The 16,995-nt window shown below is 33.4% G+C and overlaps 1 protein-coding gene across 2 annotated transcripts in view; it reads left to right on the top strand.

The window, feature by feature from the left end:
• Positions 1-16,995, top strand: part of LOC129809283 (neurotrimin-like) — an 80,760-nt gene that overhangs the window by 48,816 nt on the left and 14,949 nt on the right. For both annotated transcript variants that reach the window (XM_055859116.1, XM_055859115.1), the window contains exons 2-3: positions 14,401-14,495; positions 14,787-14,994. In XM_055859116.1, coding sequence (XP_055715091.1) covers positions 14,460-14,495; positions 14,787-14,994 — 244 coding nt within the window. In that variant the 5' untranslated portion in view covers positions 14,401-14,459. The remainder of the gene's footprint in view (positions 1-14,400; positions 14,496-14,786; positions 14,995-16,995) is intronic.

Genomic DNA, 16,995 nt, shown 5'->3' with positions numbered 1-16,995 from the left:
ACGGTATTTTCTAACATAAAAGTATCACTTTGATTCCTGCATAAAATCTTTTGAATCATTTATTTCCTTGAGATCAATTGGAATTTTAAATTAGGATGTTGCTTTTTGAAACATTTAGAGAACATTCAGCAATTCTAAATCCTTGAAAAATCAAAACATTAGGGGGAAAGGAACACCTATTAACACTTTAAGAACTCGTGTCAAGACCTATCGACACCCTAATCTGTACCATTTGGAATAGGAAATTTTAACACTTACCCATATCGAAAAACGTAGATTAATGGAAAAACGCTATGCTACTTACATTTTATTAAATACATTAAATAATTTTCAACATTTTGATAAAAGTGTCAATAGGGGTTCACTGTCGAATGAGGTGTTCATTCGACCTTAATATTAAACTGAAAAACAGTTTAAACTATTTCAAACGTTCTATAGTCTGACATTAAAAAACCACAAAAAAAATCCTATATGTTTTTCAATAATATCAATTGTTGATACATAAATTTGTTCTACCTAATCACGCAAAAAATAATAGAATGAGGATTTTTTGTTTAGATCAAGCTATAATTAAAAGTATATACCCAGCAACTCTAATTATTTTGCTTTTGTGCCGGAAATATAAGCAAAACGGTTTTTTGCTCTTTTATTTTTTTGATGTTTAAGTGATTGTAGCTTCGAATTTGCAGAACCAATTTTAGTTTTCCCAAAGAGAAAGTTAAAGGTCATTAAATGTGCAATTTTTTTTAATATTAGTTAAGTCGTAAAGTCCTCAATAAATCGGCTAAGATCTTATATAAATTAAAAGAACCATACGAATCTTTTTCTTGTCTATTTTTAACTAAAGTTATTCTTTAAAAAAATCATAACATTTTTTTTATTTGTTTTCTTTAATGCCAAACATCCCTAAGGCTGATGCCAGGTCCTCGCTAAGGTGACTTTGTTGGTGACTGAGGATGAGCCAGAAACTTTTTAAGATATAAATTGAGACATAATTTTTAGATTTCTACTTCCTACAAAATTAAATTTTTCAGGCTATCAAAAGGTTTTAACGAAAACATAAATAATGCTCATTTTAAAGCTTTTATTCATAAAATTACTTCTAAGTTGAGTAGGGGGAACTGGGGCAGTAGTAAACTGGGGTAGTTGTAAACACTGTGATTTTTTTCATTAATTTTAAGACTCCAGAGGATAAAACCCATAAGCATTCATAGATACCATGGGGATGTATGCCCACAGATGAATTGGTCAATACAATCCTAATACTTTAAAAATAAAAATCATTTTTCCCGAAAATGTTGATATTTCAATTATTTTGGTCATTTCGATTTCCACCTGGAAATTAAAAACTGTGTAAAATAATCGAAATGTAGCAATACCTGTTTTTTCCTACATCTTTTAGGATTATATTTATGGATTTACTAGACAAATTGAGATTCTCATTATTTCAAAAGAATTAATAATTGGTCAGAAAACAGCATTTGGGGTAGATGTAAACAGGCAATTTCAATTTCACAAAATGAGTAGGTAAAAGAGCGGGAAATTGACCTTCATGCGAAATATCTATAATTCATAGATTACGAAAAAAATTGGTGTCGCTGTGTTAAATAAAAAGTCACATGATGTCAAAATATGGGGAAAATCCATTGAAAAATGTCTTTGATATGCATGCTTTTAGTTTTTTTGCTATTTTAATTATTCTTTGTAAAAAGTGTCATGATTTTTTGAAAAATATACAGTTTTTATATATCTCTTAAATAATTAAAATAATCGAAAGTGGTGCAAAGTTAATTTCAAGGGTGGAAAAAAGGTGTTTACATCCTCCCCAGAAAGTGGTTACTTCTACCCCAGGTATTTTGTGAAAATAGAAAAATGCACAGTGACACAAATTTTATTTTTATGGAAAACTCAATTGTTTTCCAGCATCCGCATTACCCTCGACGAATTGCCTATACCCAAGGGTAAAACATGAGCTAAGAAATATTTTCCAAAAAAACACGGTGTCCTTGGAAAATCACCTCAAATTCGCATCTATCGAAAATGGTTACATGTGCCCCAGTCTCCCCTATGGTGAAAAATCTCAATTTGTGCTTTTTGGAGTCTTAATTTTTTGCCCAAAACATCATAAAACATTAACTGAACGAACACCGTATAATTCCTTTTTACCTCTGCAATAACTGATTTTATGTCGTACTGTGTCACTGAAAGTATGCGTCATCGTCGATAAGCTACAAACGAAGCACTAAACCTTCGGTTCAACCAGAACATAGCTAAGCCTCCAGGAGACTTATGTGCTGGACACATCTACGACTTTAGTCGAAAGACGGCTTAATGTCATTGTAAGCAAAATAACGATTAGACTACATTCCTGTCAGTTTCCTACCAAACCGTTTCTCTGCTTAAGCCTTAAGGGTCTTGACAGACTTGAGGATTATCCGGGAGACGGCTTAGTGTAATTATATTCGAAATAATGGTTAAATCACATTTCTATCATTTTCCACTAAGCCGTCTCTCGGATTAAGTTATAAGTGTGTCAAGGGCCTAAGTCTGTTCAGAGCATTAGCCACAATCTGGGGTGACATGATGACTTATTTTCGATATTATCGGCCGTCGATTCTGAGAAATTTAAACGATAACTGAACTTCTTGTTACTAATATAGATAATTATCAACAGTGACATTCTTTTAAAAATGTTAAAATGAATGGCTCAACAATGCGCACAAAGTCGACATTCACTTAATCTAATGCATGTAGATGTATCGATACTATCGATTCGATAGTATCGAAAAGTTATCATTCCACCCCTGATCTTTTCAGAGCATGACTAGCGCTAAGTATCAACTATGGAAACTGTGTTAAGATTAGGTTAGATTGGGTCGGTATTCTACAGCACATCTGCACTCAGGCATCCAGGATAGTCTTTACTGGTCAAATACGATAGATTGGGTTGATAAGGAGCGTATCCTTAAGTATTAGAATTTACAAAAAAAAAATACTAACATTAGGATGACAAAGTTACCCCTGTGAAAGGGGAAGGGGTAAAGTCACCTGAATCTACGGTGTTTAACAATTTATGATAATATAAAGGAAATTCGAACCTGAGAGTTTTATCATAGAATGAGCTTTCTACCACTTATCCCATTTCATTTCCTCATTTTATTAAGCTTTTAGTAATTTTTTTTTATTTCCTATAGTTTTCAAAATTTCGATTTACGTTTAAATATTTAATTTAAATAAAAAAATGTAAACGGAAGAGTAATTTTAAAAGTTAAACTTATATAATATAAAAAAGTGTACGAAATTGTGTAGACTTAATATTAGATAACGGAGTTTTCGATCTGTACCAAACCAAACTTAAGGTCGTCTGATCCCCCTGAGCCCCAAACTCGAACTATAATCGGAAGTTCGTATTAAAATAAAATTTTAAGAGAAATTGCAGTGTTATTTTTTACATAAATATAAGGTAAAGTGCCCTCGAGTCGACCGGTTCCTCGACTCGACCGCTGGTTAATATTTGAATGTTTTAATGATGAATTTCTACATATAAAATTTTCACTGATTCGTATTATTTATGGAATAATTGACCTATTAATGTTAGATCATACGCCGAATATTAGTTGTAATATAAATGAATTGAATAAATAACTCTATTAGTCGAATTGAGGAACCGGTCGACTTAAGGAACCGGTCAACTTGAGGGCACTTTACCACATTTAAGAACTTGACTAAAATCCCTAAGATTTAGCAAAAATTTACTTACCGTTAAATCCAGTCATACCAGAAACAAAACCAATACCGGAACTAAATCTTACACTATTTCTTTTGACTAAAATTAAGTATTAAAAGGAGATAGTAATATTTCTAAAGCTTCTTAGAGTGATAGAAGTAATAAAGAAATTATTAAACTTGTATGTTTTCTTTTCATACTATTGAAAAGATTAATTTTGTATATATTGACAATATATTTTTACAATTATTTTATTCAAATTGACAGAAAATGATGAATGGGGTTAAATCACTTTTTTCAAGATAGTTTTTCAAGGACTAATATTAAAAGAGCTCTAGAGATCTTATTTTTCAACCAATCGGTGAAATTTTATATTCATTCGAAAGGCCTTGGAATTCTAAGTAATTTTAAATCGGTATAAAATTGGTTATAAATCGGTAATGAGCAGACTATGGACAGATTACCACTTTGTTCCGAAATTCAATTGTTTTAATCTTAAGCTGTTTTAGACGAGCATTCGAAAATTTTCAAATTGCGAAATGCTCAAAATCATGGGTAGAGTATGGTGCTTTTTTCCGTAAGTTCAATTACTAAACAATTTTATTAATCTTGAAAAATGATACGACACTTGGGCAACGTGTTGCAGCGTTCAGCAAAGCTTTGTCACCTCTTTTCATTTTCATTTAACGTTCAAATCATATTCAATGGTAAGGCATTTTGATTAAAAAATGCCTTTAAAGGATATTCGTTTATTATGAAACTTCCGTTCAAAAGCTATTGATATCATTTTGAGGCTGCATCAAAATTTCTTTTTTTTTTAATAAATTCCCATGCATAAACAAATGTATACATATGCTAATTATTTGAAAACAGAAACCTATACGTAAATATTGGCAAAAGAGATCAAAGGGATGTTTATTCAAATTTTGCATCTCATTTGTGTTCTAATGCTACTGCTCGGACTTTTTTTCACGCTTCAACAGCTGAAAAGGGCATTGAAAGTTTTAAAATCAGATAAATGGGGGAGTAATTTTCATTTTGAGGGAAGAATCTTTTTCACCTCTAAATTCTATTTGCGTGTAGATACTTTCAATCAAATGTGTTAATTTATTATGTAAATTTAATATATCTGGAGATTAGGAATTGACTTTTTCGGGGATATTCAAATGAAGTGGCTTTTGGTGTTTAGCCAAAGTATTGTCAATGTCCAAAGTTGCGAGACATTTGGCACAAGACACTCAAATTAGCTGAATAAAATGGTGCACGCGGGTGGAAAATTTTCTCTTGAAAGCTTGTTGAAGGTAAAAAGTAGTGTATAAATTCTGTTCACAGACCGTATCTAATTTCAGCAGCATGGTGAGGAATTCTGGTGGGCACAGGATGAGGATCTCATTCTGAATTGTGTTTAATTTGCTAATGAAACATGAATTTTCTCACACGTGTCCCCCCTTTTTCTGCGGCCGAAAGGCTGACATCATAATTCTCCTGCACTACAAAAAAGAAACTGAATAAATTAAAAGGTTTTTGAGAGGAAATTCCTGAAAATCATGCCAAAAATCAAACAGTTTTTCCGTAAAGCTAAACAATCAATTAGTTATTTTTACATCCTATAATTACGATCTGGTATAATATGTTGTTTAACTTGCGAATTCACTTAACAATTCAGTTGATGGATTGTTGAGGTGATGAAAAACTCGTGGAAAATTTCGTAGTTTTTCCCTCTTGTAATTAACAATTTTCCTGAGAATTTGTTAAACATGAAAGAAGGGGAGTTTTCCAACTCTAAAATATTCAGCAGACGATTGAAAATATTATTGAAAGACGAAAAATAGTTTTCTACACTGAAAAAGTCATACTTATATACTATACTATGCATATCTATCTCTTGATTTCAATGAAGCACCATTTAAAACTCATGGTACTGAATACCACGAATTTTCAATACCACAATTTTAATACCAAAATATAAGAAGATCAAGTATTTTCAAAATTAAACAAATTGTAATTTATTTAAAAATCTAGGAGTAAATTTAAAAAAGAAAACAGATTGATACTAGTATATTTGTGGTATTGAACAATCGATGTATAAATGGGATTGATTCCAAAACATTTTGGGATTGACGACATTCCATGAAGGAACAAGGCCTTTCCGCAAGGTGATTTTTAGACATGCATTATTATTTTTTCTTGTATGGGATGAGGTTGTCAGTACCATGCCCGTGGAATCAAGTGCAGTGAAGCTCACTGGATGCAATCCGAACACCTTCAAAGCCAGAAAAAATCCTGGTGACCTAAAGGGGATTCGAACCCGGGACACTTGCAACATAGAGCAAGTGCTCTACCACTTGACCCATTGAGTGCCCTTGACATGCCCATGACATCCAAATTAGCAGCCCACGCTTGTCGATCCTCCGCCACTTCAGGAAGATATTCGGGTTCGATCCCAAGGCGTTCTAAGGCAAGATTCTGAATTCGATTCAGCCACCTTGTCCTAGGTCTGCCTCGAGGTCGACGCCTCCCCACAATGGCTTGCATAGCCCATTGGGCAAACAATTACTCCGACTCAAAAATGACTGGGTTTTGTTCTACAAGAAATGGTCAAAAAATTACTCCTAATTGGAATCTTAAAAATTAGTCGTATTCTCGTCGAATTTTAGTCAGTCAATTGAGTTAAAAATACATTAGTTATTTTACGGGCTTAAAATTTACTCTAACATGAAGTAATAAAAGCGACTCCAAGGGATGGTCCTTTTCCGTACGAAAAAATTACGCGCCAAAAACAGTGCACTTGCCATCCTTCTCTACCTCATATGTGCGAAATCGACGTACGTACACTGAGGAAAAAGAGTGTGCGATTAACTTTTTTTCCTCATAACTTTAACACTTTTTAGGTGTAAAAATATATCAACATTTTTTAACGTTAATTTTACACCTTTTTAAGGTTAAAATTAACATGAAAAAGGGTAGTTTTAACCCCCAATACACCTAAAAAGGGTAATATTTACACCGATTTTGGATCAATAATGAAGGATAAAATTAACATTTCCGGAATGTTATTTTAACTTTTTCGGATTTCTCTCAGTGTACTTTCAATGAAAAAGTCAAATACACTCCACAATTTTGCACTGTGCTATCACCTTACACTGAGAAAAAAAAAGGGTGCGATTAACTTTTTTTCCTCGTAACTTTAACACTTTTTAGGTGTAAAAATATATTAACATTTTTTAATGTTAATTTTACACCTTTTTGAGGGTAAAATTAACATGAAAAGGGTTAATTTAACCCCTAATACACCTAAAAAGGGTAATATTTACACCGATTTCGGATCAATAATGCAGGATAAAATTAACATTTCCGGAATGTTATTTTAACTTTTTCGGATTTCTCTCACGGTGTCAGTGTAGACACCGTTTTCTCATTAATTCTCCACATATTTTATTGTTTTTTGTTACTTTTTAATGGAATTTTTGGTCAATTTTTCCCAATTTTAACTACTCACATTTGCGAATATTTTTCTCATTCGACTATTGTTGAATGAGCCGCCCGACATGTCGAAAATATTCCAGCTGGATGGCAACAACACACAAAAATCTTTTAAAATTTTCACTAAATAAGACTTTCAGACACAAGATTTTTATCACACAATACTCCTGAGACAGGAGCAAATACCTAAATAACGGAATTTAATCTTCTATAAAAATTGTCCTGGTATTTATCAACCAAAACACTGCCTAATTTTTGCTTAATTTTTGTCGGCACTGTCTTTTTCTAAATCACAACACATTTCTTTACTGGAGGAGCTTTTCCTCCTAATGTTACATTATAATATTATTATTATTGAGAAAACACGCGAAATTGCCAACTACTTTGCGAATTCACAGCACTGCACTCAGAAAAGAGCTCTGTAGAAACAGCTCTTAATTTAGCTCTTGAAATAAGAACGGGCATTTGTGTCTTGGGTTAAAGACTATTTTACTTGAACGAAAGCATTTTTTTTAAAACATGCTTTGGCTCAAGAACGTACAGTGTTTGAATTTTCAAAGATTAAAAAAAATGTCTCTGAAGGAATTTTAAGCACCGAGCAGATCTTGGAGCAAAGCATAACGAGCTTTGATTCCAGTATTAGATTTTCTCTGCTGTATCGCAACAATATTGATGTACACTCACAAATAATAAACGCAATTGAATTTCACGTTTTTTTATTGAAGTATCACTGTATACATTTTTAATCTATTGTATTTCACATTCTCTAATTTTTTTATTAAAATCTAAACGAAATTCATCCCTTTTTGTCTAAATCAAAACTCACATTTAGGAAGATTTTTTTCCATCCGACTATCGATGAGCGAGATGCCCAACATGTTTACAATTTTTTTTTCACCGGAACCATCTCGCAAAAATCTTTTAAATTTTTCACTATATAACATTTTTAAATAAAAAATCACTGTTGCACAACACTCCAGAGGCTCGAGCGAGCTTCTGAGTCACAATGTTTTGTTTTTCAGAAAAAAATATTTTTGTATTTTTCGATCAATAATTCACCTAATTTTCACATAATTCTTGTCGGCACTGTATTTTTTTGAACCACAAGACACTTCACTACTCGTAAAGGCTTCCCCCACAATTTTCACTATAATTTTATTAATAACACTCGCGAAAACAATCACCACTTTGCGAATTAATTGCACTGTAAATTATTTTGTCTGCCATTTGACAGCACTGAAAGCCATTGGAAATTTTCTAGTGAGATGATATTTCGCTCAAGATACGCCAGCTCTTAGTTGATCTGTTTTAGAGCACAGCTCTTAATTCAAAGCACGACATGTTTAGGTTGATTCGGCTCTTAAAATATTCTTACAGACAAGAGCTGTATTTTTTCAAATCCCATACAAAGTTAGAACTGCCCTTTTCTGAGTGTGAGTAATTCTATTTGCCATTTCAAAAGTGAAATTTCCCCTCAGACTTACCCAGCTAGGGGAAGATTATTTATAGGGACACTGGAAGTCACTGGAAGTCACTAGAAGAGTCCATTTTGGCGCGTCATATTTTAGTCGTAGGCGAGTAATCTCAGAGTTATTACGACGGCAAGTGACTTTCGTAATAACCGTCATATTATTCCCCACTTTCGATCATTCGACGCTCTGACGACCGTCACAGGACCCATTTTTGGATCCAGAATACATACATCCAACAGTAATCTTCCTCAAAATTCCCATTTGGGAGCTTTTTTGGGGAATCTTTAATTTAGGATATGTATGACTTAATACTAACTATAGAAATATATCACCAACCACTAGGTCAGATTCATTAAGGCACTATGGAAAAAAATATAAAGTGCACGAAGACAGAGTGTGTGCGAAGACTAAAAGCCTTCCCCTAGATTTAAAAATCTGATAATTTCTCAACACTTAAAATAAGTGATAGGGAGCAGGAATAAAGTTTCGCAAGCCACTCATCAAAGTTACAATCATATTGTGCAAATGGTTTTAAAATTTAAATGCGTGTGAGAAAAGTTCTCTTACATTTCCTAATTGTGTACTATTATCGTGGATGCTTTTCACGAATTGATTAGCGTGCAAAATGTAAATCGTGCCACTGCACAATTTTCACAAACTTGTTTCATATCACATTGAAGTGTTAGGGCAAAGAGGCCACTAGACAGTTCAAGGGACTATTCATTTCACTAACTTTTTGCCAATCTTTTGGCATTTAATATTTCAGGTCTTTGTAATACATTTGGGGTTAATCAACTGCATAAAAGCCATTTAAAATGTTAAAAATTATCTGTTTATCTTTAAAAAATGAACTTGACTGCTATTGGAATTGATAATAACAAATTAAATTTATTCGGATTAATTTAGAAATACCATATTTGGAGTACATTAAAATCAACTAATTATTGTGAAATATTTAAAATTTATGATTCAGTGCAGTCATTTGAATTTTGTATTTTAATATATTAACTATTAAAATACAAAATATTTATTAAAATGCACACAGAATTATTAAAAATTTATTTGAAACATGCTACTAATCAAAGTTTCATTAATATTAGTACTGAAGAGTAATATTGAACTTGGTGAATAAGCTCCACCCAAATTATTTTAAGCCACACACCTGTCAACAGTTATGCTCAATAAGAGTTGTCATTTTTGCATACTCAATGTTTAAAAACAGAATCATTTAAATAGTCCTAGTGATGGGGAAGCACGGAGATGCTAAGATGGTAGGAAAAAGCAAAAAAGATTGTACTAGATGATATTGTCTTATGGGTGGGGGGGGGGTCATCGAGGACAGAAAGTCGATATCTCTTACAGTTTGGCTTCTAGCCGTATCACTAGCTGAGAATAATGGATGATATAGGGGAAAGGCTCATAATTTTGGACAGTTTCTAAATTTGGACACTTTGAGGATAAAATTGGACACTAAGAATAAATTGATTAAAATTATGGATTTTTATTCCAATATTTGATGAATAATGAATTACATCTAAATATTTGTTCTTTTTGGAAGATTTTAACACTAAATTCGTTAAATTTTTAATATGATTTGAGTTAAAATTGCTTTGTTTAAAATTCAGTGTGAGCAATTGCTTACGAGAAATATGACAGAATTTCGTGCTTACTACAGTCTTATTTAGCTGTGGTGAACTACTAATCATCTTTCCTCGCTGTTTTTCAGTGATATTATTAAATACTCATTGAATATTGTGTTGATTCACATTAGCACGTGGTCTATTTTCCAATAGGTCTAACCTTCAGAGCTACGCTTGGTTCATCGCTTAAGGGATATATTGATGATTGATTGATTGATTGCAGTATCCCAGTAGGGAAAGGCTTTCGGCTTCGCACATACTCTGGCTTCGAACACTTCATATTTTTCCATCACCCTTTATTGAATCTGACTTAATTTTTTCATGAAATGCGTGACTTAAGACTGGCTATTAAAATATTTTGCTATTAGGTAAAATTCATTGAAGGAATATGGAAAATACTTGAAGTCTTCGAACCCAGAGTGTGTCCGAAACCTAAAAGCCTTCCCTTATAGACACCAAAAATCCTAAGATCAAGTAATTTTACTAAGTAGAATGTCTTAGAGGAAAGCACGCTACCTTCGGACGATTTAAGCTTCGCACAATTCATTTTTTTCCATGTGTTATAATAATTTTGGTCCATTGTAATATTATATTTTAATAGCTAGTCCAATACCTCAAATTCTCAGAAATGGGCTATGGGTGAAATCCATAAGGAACATTGAGAAAAAAATTGAATTGTCCGAAGCTTGAGTCGTCCGAAGGTAGCGCGCTTCCCCCTACTAATTATTCTACTGAGTTTTTGGTCGTTAAATTAAAATTTTGATCAGTACCACATTCGTCATTAAAAAAAAAGTTGAAATAGCCAATAAATATTCAAGCAAATGTCAAGATTTTTCATAATTTCTTAATATTACATTTACCATGAATGCTTCATTATTTATGATGACCATTAAAAATTTACGATTTCCCTGTAGAGTAATGTAATTGTATGCTACTACGTTTTTCTATTTTAGAGCCCATGCAATTTTCTGTTGCTTAGATCCAATAAATTACGGATGTTTTAATTATATTACTATACTTTTTTGTGCCTGAAATGTAGGCAAGACCTTTTTTGCTGTTTTTACAAACTCAGGTGACCATATCTCCTGTTCTACAGAACCGATTTCACTCTTCACTACGAAAAAGTTAAAGGTCTTCACGCGATTGACAATTTTTTAGAAACGATGAAGTTCATAAATTCGACACCAGCGGCGCTGTAGGCTCAAATATGTTAGGTGGAAAAATTGCATTCTTTTAGCCAGTTTAAACGAAAATATTTTGAGAAACAAAATTATTTTTTTATAAACCCTCTTATACTTTTGATAAGAAACTTTATTATTTAAATTTCGTGGAGATTGTAGGGGAAGGCTTTGAGGTTTCACATATACTCTGGCTTCGAACACTTCATATTAGGTGAGATTCTTAACAATCTCACCTACTATAATCCTAACAAAATTTCATGTCGTCCGATCGACCTCAAACTTGGCCAAAATGTGTTTCAGCACTTCCTGATCACGAATATATATGTGGCTAATTTACGTTCCCGGCCGGCCGGCCGGCCGGCCGCTCTTTGGAGCTTAATAGCTCCTAAACTAAAAAAGATATCGACTTGCGGTTTTCGGCAAAGGTTATATATCGGGTGAAAATTGCAACTTGGTGCATTGACCCCCCACCCCCCACCCCTCCTTCCGCCATTTTGAAGAGCCCCCTTTTTTTGTTTTCTCAATAGCTCCGCCCCTATGGCATCGAGCGGGCTCAAATTTTAGTATGTTATAGCTGGGCCTTATGGCTTTCCATCAATACCAAACTTAAGGTCCCCCGACCCCCCTGACCCGAGCTATAAGGGTCCAAAAAAAATTTCTTAAAATGGCCATAACTCCGGTTCTAATTGTCAGAATTTAAAAAGTGAGGGCTTTTTGGAAAGCTCTCGTGAAATGCCACTTCCCTTTCTAACATCGCAAGTTCATAAAACCACCGCTAGGGGCGCTATTATTAAAAAGAAAATTTTTAAATCTTATAAGTTAAATAACTCAAAAATTCCATTGTGCATCGGGCTGAAATTTTAGTATGTTGTAGCCGTTGATTATACCTATCAAACAAAAAAAACCTTAAGTCGATCTAAAACCCCTGACCCGAGCTATAAGGGGTCAAAGTTCGAACATTGACCGGCCTCTATCTCCGGTTCTAATTAACGTAGCGACGTAAATTTTACCTTTTTGGTTTCGTCTCGATGAGCACTTTCAGATGGAAGTTCAAAAAGTCACCACAGGTGGCGCTGTGATAGCGTCAAAATTCATCGAAATGCAAAGTCACTTTTCTCAAAAACGGCATTGTGCAAGTTAATGAAATTTTAGTATGTTGTAGTCCAGTCTAGGACGTTTCCAAAATGGTGCGTATGTGCGCTGTGGTGTCAATAGAACCGGAGATATGAGGGGTCAAAGTTCACGAAATTCAAAAAATCATATCTCCGGTTCTATGTGACCGATTTTGATGAATGAGGGCTTAAACGAAAGATCTCACCAAATGCTACAACTTTCTAGAATATTTGAACTTCGTGGGACCAACACCAGGGGCGCCACAGTCGAAAAACCAATTTCAATATCACATAACCTCAATTATCTCGACTGTCTCTAAACCGATTTTGATGATTACTTCGACATAATTGTAGAGGACATTTGTCTCTACATTTCGTCCATACATCATTTTCCGTTCAGACTACGCTATCACTCCGATTTTGCCGTTTAAGTGTGAAAAAAATGATTTTTCCCATAATAACGCTTTGAAACCACTCAGATGCCAATTTGACTGCCTCTACTCGACCAAGACACTTAAAATAGGGTTTTAAATGGAAAGTCCCACAAAATACAACAATTCTTTGATATAGTTGAAGTTCAACAAATGACTACTTGGGGCACTCTGGATGAAAAAACAAGTTAAGAAACAAAAAACCTCGCTTATCTTGGCTTCTGAGTAATCGATGAGATCATGTTCTATGGGAAAATTATAGAGTACATTCTGGTCTACATTTCACCCATATATCACTTTTGTGCCAGTTCATCCCAATCCTTGATATTTTGGTTTAAATACAAAATTTGTATAATTTCACGAATTTGATTCAAGATAACTGAATGGCGACTCACAATTTCAGCTCTAAATCGAATTTGCATGCACTCCGAGTTAGCTCACGTTAAGAATCTCACCTACATAAGCCGGTTAGGATTATCTGTCCCTTTTTCCCATATTTCTTTAATTCTAAGACTAGATATCAAAGTATATTGCCATGGATAGGCTAGATTCAATAAAGGAATACAAGAAAAATATGAAGTGTTCGTATGAAGCTAGGGTATGTGCGAAGCATGAAAGCCTTCACTTATTTTATTATCGTATTTCTTAAATTATTTTTCTTTTAAACGAGCATTTCTATAGAAAAAAATTGACAATGTCAGACGTCTCAATTGACCTTCCTTGTCTCAATTGTAATAACCTTGCCATCATATTTAAAATTATCAGATTTTGCATATGAAGCAGAGTTATTGGATAAATAATAATAATGTATTTATTTGCCCAATTAATTTGGTCACACTCCCCAAACATTTGCATTCTTTTGCCTCTTTCCAATTTTTCTGCAAGTAATTTATCCTCAATTTGGCTTAATATCAAAATCCATCTCATTAACAGATGATGTGGATAATTCATGTAAAATAATATTTAAAATTAGTGTTTAAAAATCTCCCTTACAGAGCTTTGTGCATAAATGCTGCAACAATAACATTTAATTTGGGCAAAAAAAAAGAGGTTGGGCAGGCAATAATATAATGATGCGCCAAGTTGTAAAATGAAAATTGTGTAATGAATTGAAATAACAAGCTGAACCATATGTTTGCCCATTTATTGTTGCAATTATGCTTAGGAAGAGAGTGGAATGTACGATGTGTGGAAAATCATTGTGTAAATATGCTAAATCGGGCGAGAGATATAAATTTCATGGCTTTTCTCTCTTCTCACCCTCACTTGAATTTTGCATGAAAAGAACCAATGCTATATACTAATTCTTTATGTTACAATTTTTCTTTGCATATATGCGGGAAACCTGAAACAGATCCTAGTTTTAGTGCACCAATTGCAAATATTACAGTTCCTGTTGGACGTGAGGCAATAATGACGTGTATTGTTCATGATTTGGCTTCTTTCAAGGTAAATACAAGAAATTTTTATTTTCTATCATAAACATTATCATAATAAATAGAAGTCGTTGGAAAAAAAATTAAATAAGCCATATAAAAACAATATCATTGCAAAATATTGGCTTAATCAAAAACAAAGCTGAAGCAATTGAAGAATATGTGGAGCTTTTCATGCGGGATACAGTCATTGTAAAAGTGAAATGTTATTTGAAAAACGACTCTTCATCAAAACTTTTCTTTAATTGTGTCGTCAATTCGATGTTCTGGAATATTTGTGTTTTTTTTCTTTTGGGACTTTCAGGTTGCCTTCCTGCGAGTTGATACTCAGACCATCCTCACAATACAATCCACGGTGATCACGAAGAATCACCGGATTGGAATTACACACACGGAAAATCGAATCTGGCAGCTGAGAATTAAGGATGTTAGAGAGTCCGACAGAGGATGGTACATGTGCCAAATTAACACAGATCCTATGAAGAGTCAAGTGGGATATCTGGATGTTGTTGGTAAGTTTGCTTCCACTGGAATTTCTAAATGTAAGCATCAATAGAATAATTTAATTAGAAGAAAATAATTGAAACCCATTGAGAGATTGTAAGATAATAGTTATTTTTGATTTAAACATAAAGCATTATTGAAATCCCGGAAGCATTGACGTCAATTAGGATTATTTAACTGTTAGGGAAAAGTAGGGCTACTCTGAATTGTGGGGCTAGGGGATGGTTTGGCTATATTGAGCACGGGCTACATTGAAAACGCTATTTTTCGCATATTTCGAAAGGAAGCTGGGCTTTAGGCTTTTTGTATTTTACATACACAAAACAATTAAGGATCTAAATTGAATTATGGATAGGTTCAACTTAGAAACAAAATTGTGATTACAATTAATTCAGTTAAAAAAAATCATTTCAACCCTTTAAGGACGCATGGGATATACTGGTGTCCCAAAAATAAAAATTAATTCGTCGGACGATTTAGAAGATAAAATAACTTTCTATAGGCAAAAAATGTTTTTGTTTTTGGGACACCGGTGTCCCACTCGTCTTTAAGTTAAATAAAATTCATTCTTATTTGAATTGTCAGAAACTCCTAACAATGTGATTCCTAACGGGATATGGAAACTTCGTATTTTACATTTCGTATTTTACATGTTCGTATTGCGGAAATTTCGTATTCTAGTACATTTCGTATTTTACCATTCTGTATTTCACATTTCGCATTTCATACATTTTGTACAAAAATTGAATAGGCGCTACTGATAACTTTCCAAAGCACAGAAAATTTCCCTTTGTCTCAAAAGGCGATACAAATAACTTCCCAAAGCACAGACAATTTTCCTTTGTCCCAACAGGAGATACTGATATCTTCTAAAAACACAGAAAATTTCCTTTTGCCCCAAACATGCAATGATATTAGAGCTTGAAGTTTGACTTCAAACTCAGACCCGAGGCGCATAGCGCTCTTAACCCCATAAAACTGCAATTCTATTATTTTATTGGTTGATAAGCTTGTGTAAAATGTATTGCAGACGAAATGTTCAATTTTTGTACAAAATGTATGAAATGCGAAATGTGAAATACAGAATGGTAAAATACGAAATGTACTAGAATACGAAAATTCCGCAATACGAAATGTGCAATACGAACATGTAAAATTCGAAATGTAAAATACGAAGTTTCCGCAAACCATTCCTAACGGCGTTATCACACTTGCACGTTAAAATTTTAATGTGATTCACATTAATTGTCGCTTATGAGCGTCCAAATATGTTATTTGTGTCTTTGAGTCACTTAATATTTGGGATTTTTCTATTTATTGATAAAGAAGTGGACTTGGCGTGCAAAAATAAGTTTAAATTTACCTAAAGCATAAATATTTTTCACATTAAAAAATTAAAGAAAAAATCGCATTAATTTTTCGCATTAATGTTATAAATCAATTTATATCAAATTTTGCGGGCCAAGTCTACCTTTTTATCAACAAATAGATCAAATTTTGAATATAAAATGATTCAAACACACAAATTACACATTTGGACTCTCACCAGCGACAATTAATGTAAATCATATTTTAATTTTAATGTGCAAGTGTGATAACACAGTAACAATACTACGTGAGCTCAAATGGCAATGTCACGCTTACAGAATCGCTTTTTCAAAAGAAGGTCTCCTGAGTTTCAAACGCTATTTGTCGTATGGCATTGCCAAAGCGTTACAAAACACCCCTACAGGTAATTTATTGCCTGCTGTACCAATCACAGTTCATGGTGAGCCACCCTTGAGTGAAAGGGAAAGTTCCTGGGTCTCTACGATTCTACGGTTCAGGTTGAATCCACCTGCCGAGAGAACATTAGGAGAGGAAAGCACCTTAATGCTATTCTTTAAAAAAAATTGTCAAATCGGCGGCCAACTAACTGGACCATGTTAAAAATTTGTCAAAAAGAATGTTTTTACATATAACCTTTGAGAAAGGGTTTGGTCAAATTTTATTAATAACATCCTTTTGAC

The sequence above is a fragment of the Phlebotomus papatasi genome, unplaced genomic scaffold (genome assembly GCF_024763615.1).
Source record: "Phlebotomus papatasi isolate M1 unplaced genomic scaffold, Ppap_2.1 HiC_scaffold_56, whole genome shotgun sequence".
Lineage (NCBI taxonomy): Eukaryota > Metazoa > Arthropoda > Insecta > Diptera > Psychodidae > Phlebotomus > Phlebotomus papatasi.
The sequence above is the reverse complement of the archived record's forward strand: the minus strand, read 5'-3'. Positions and strand labels throughout refer to the sequence as shown.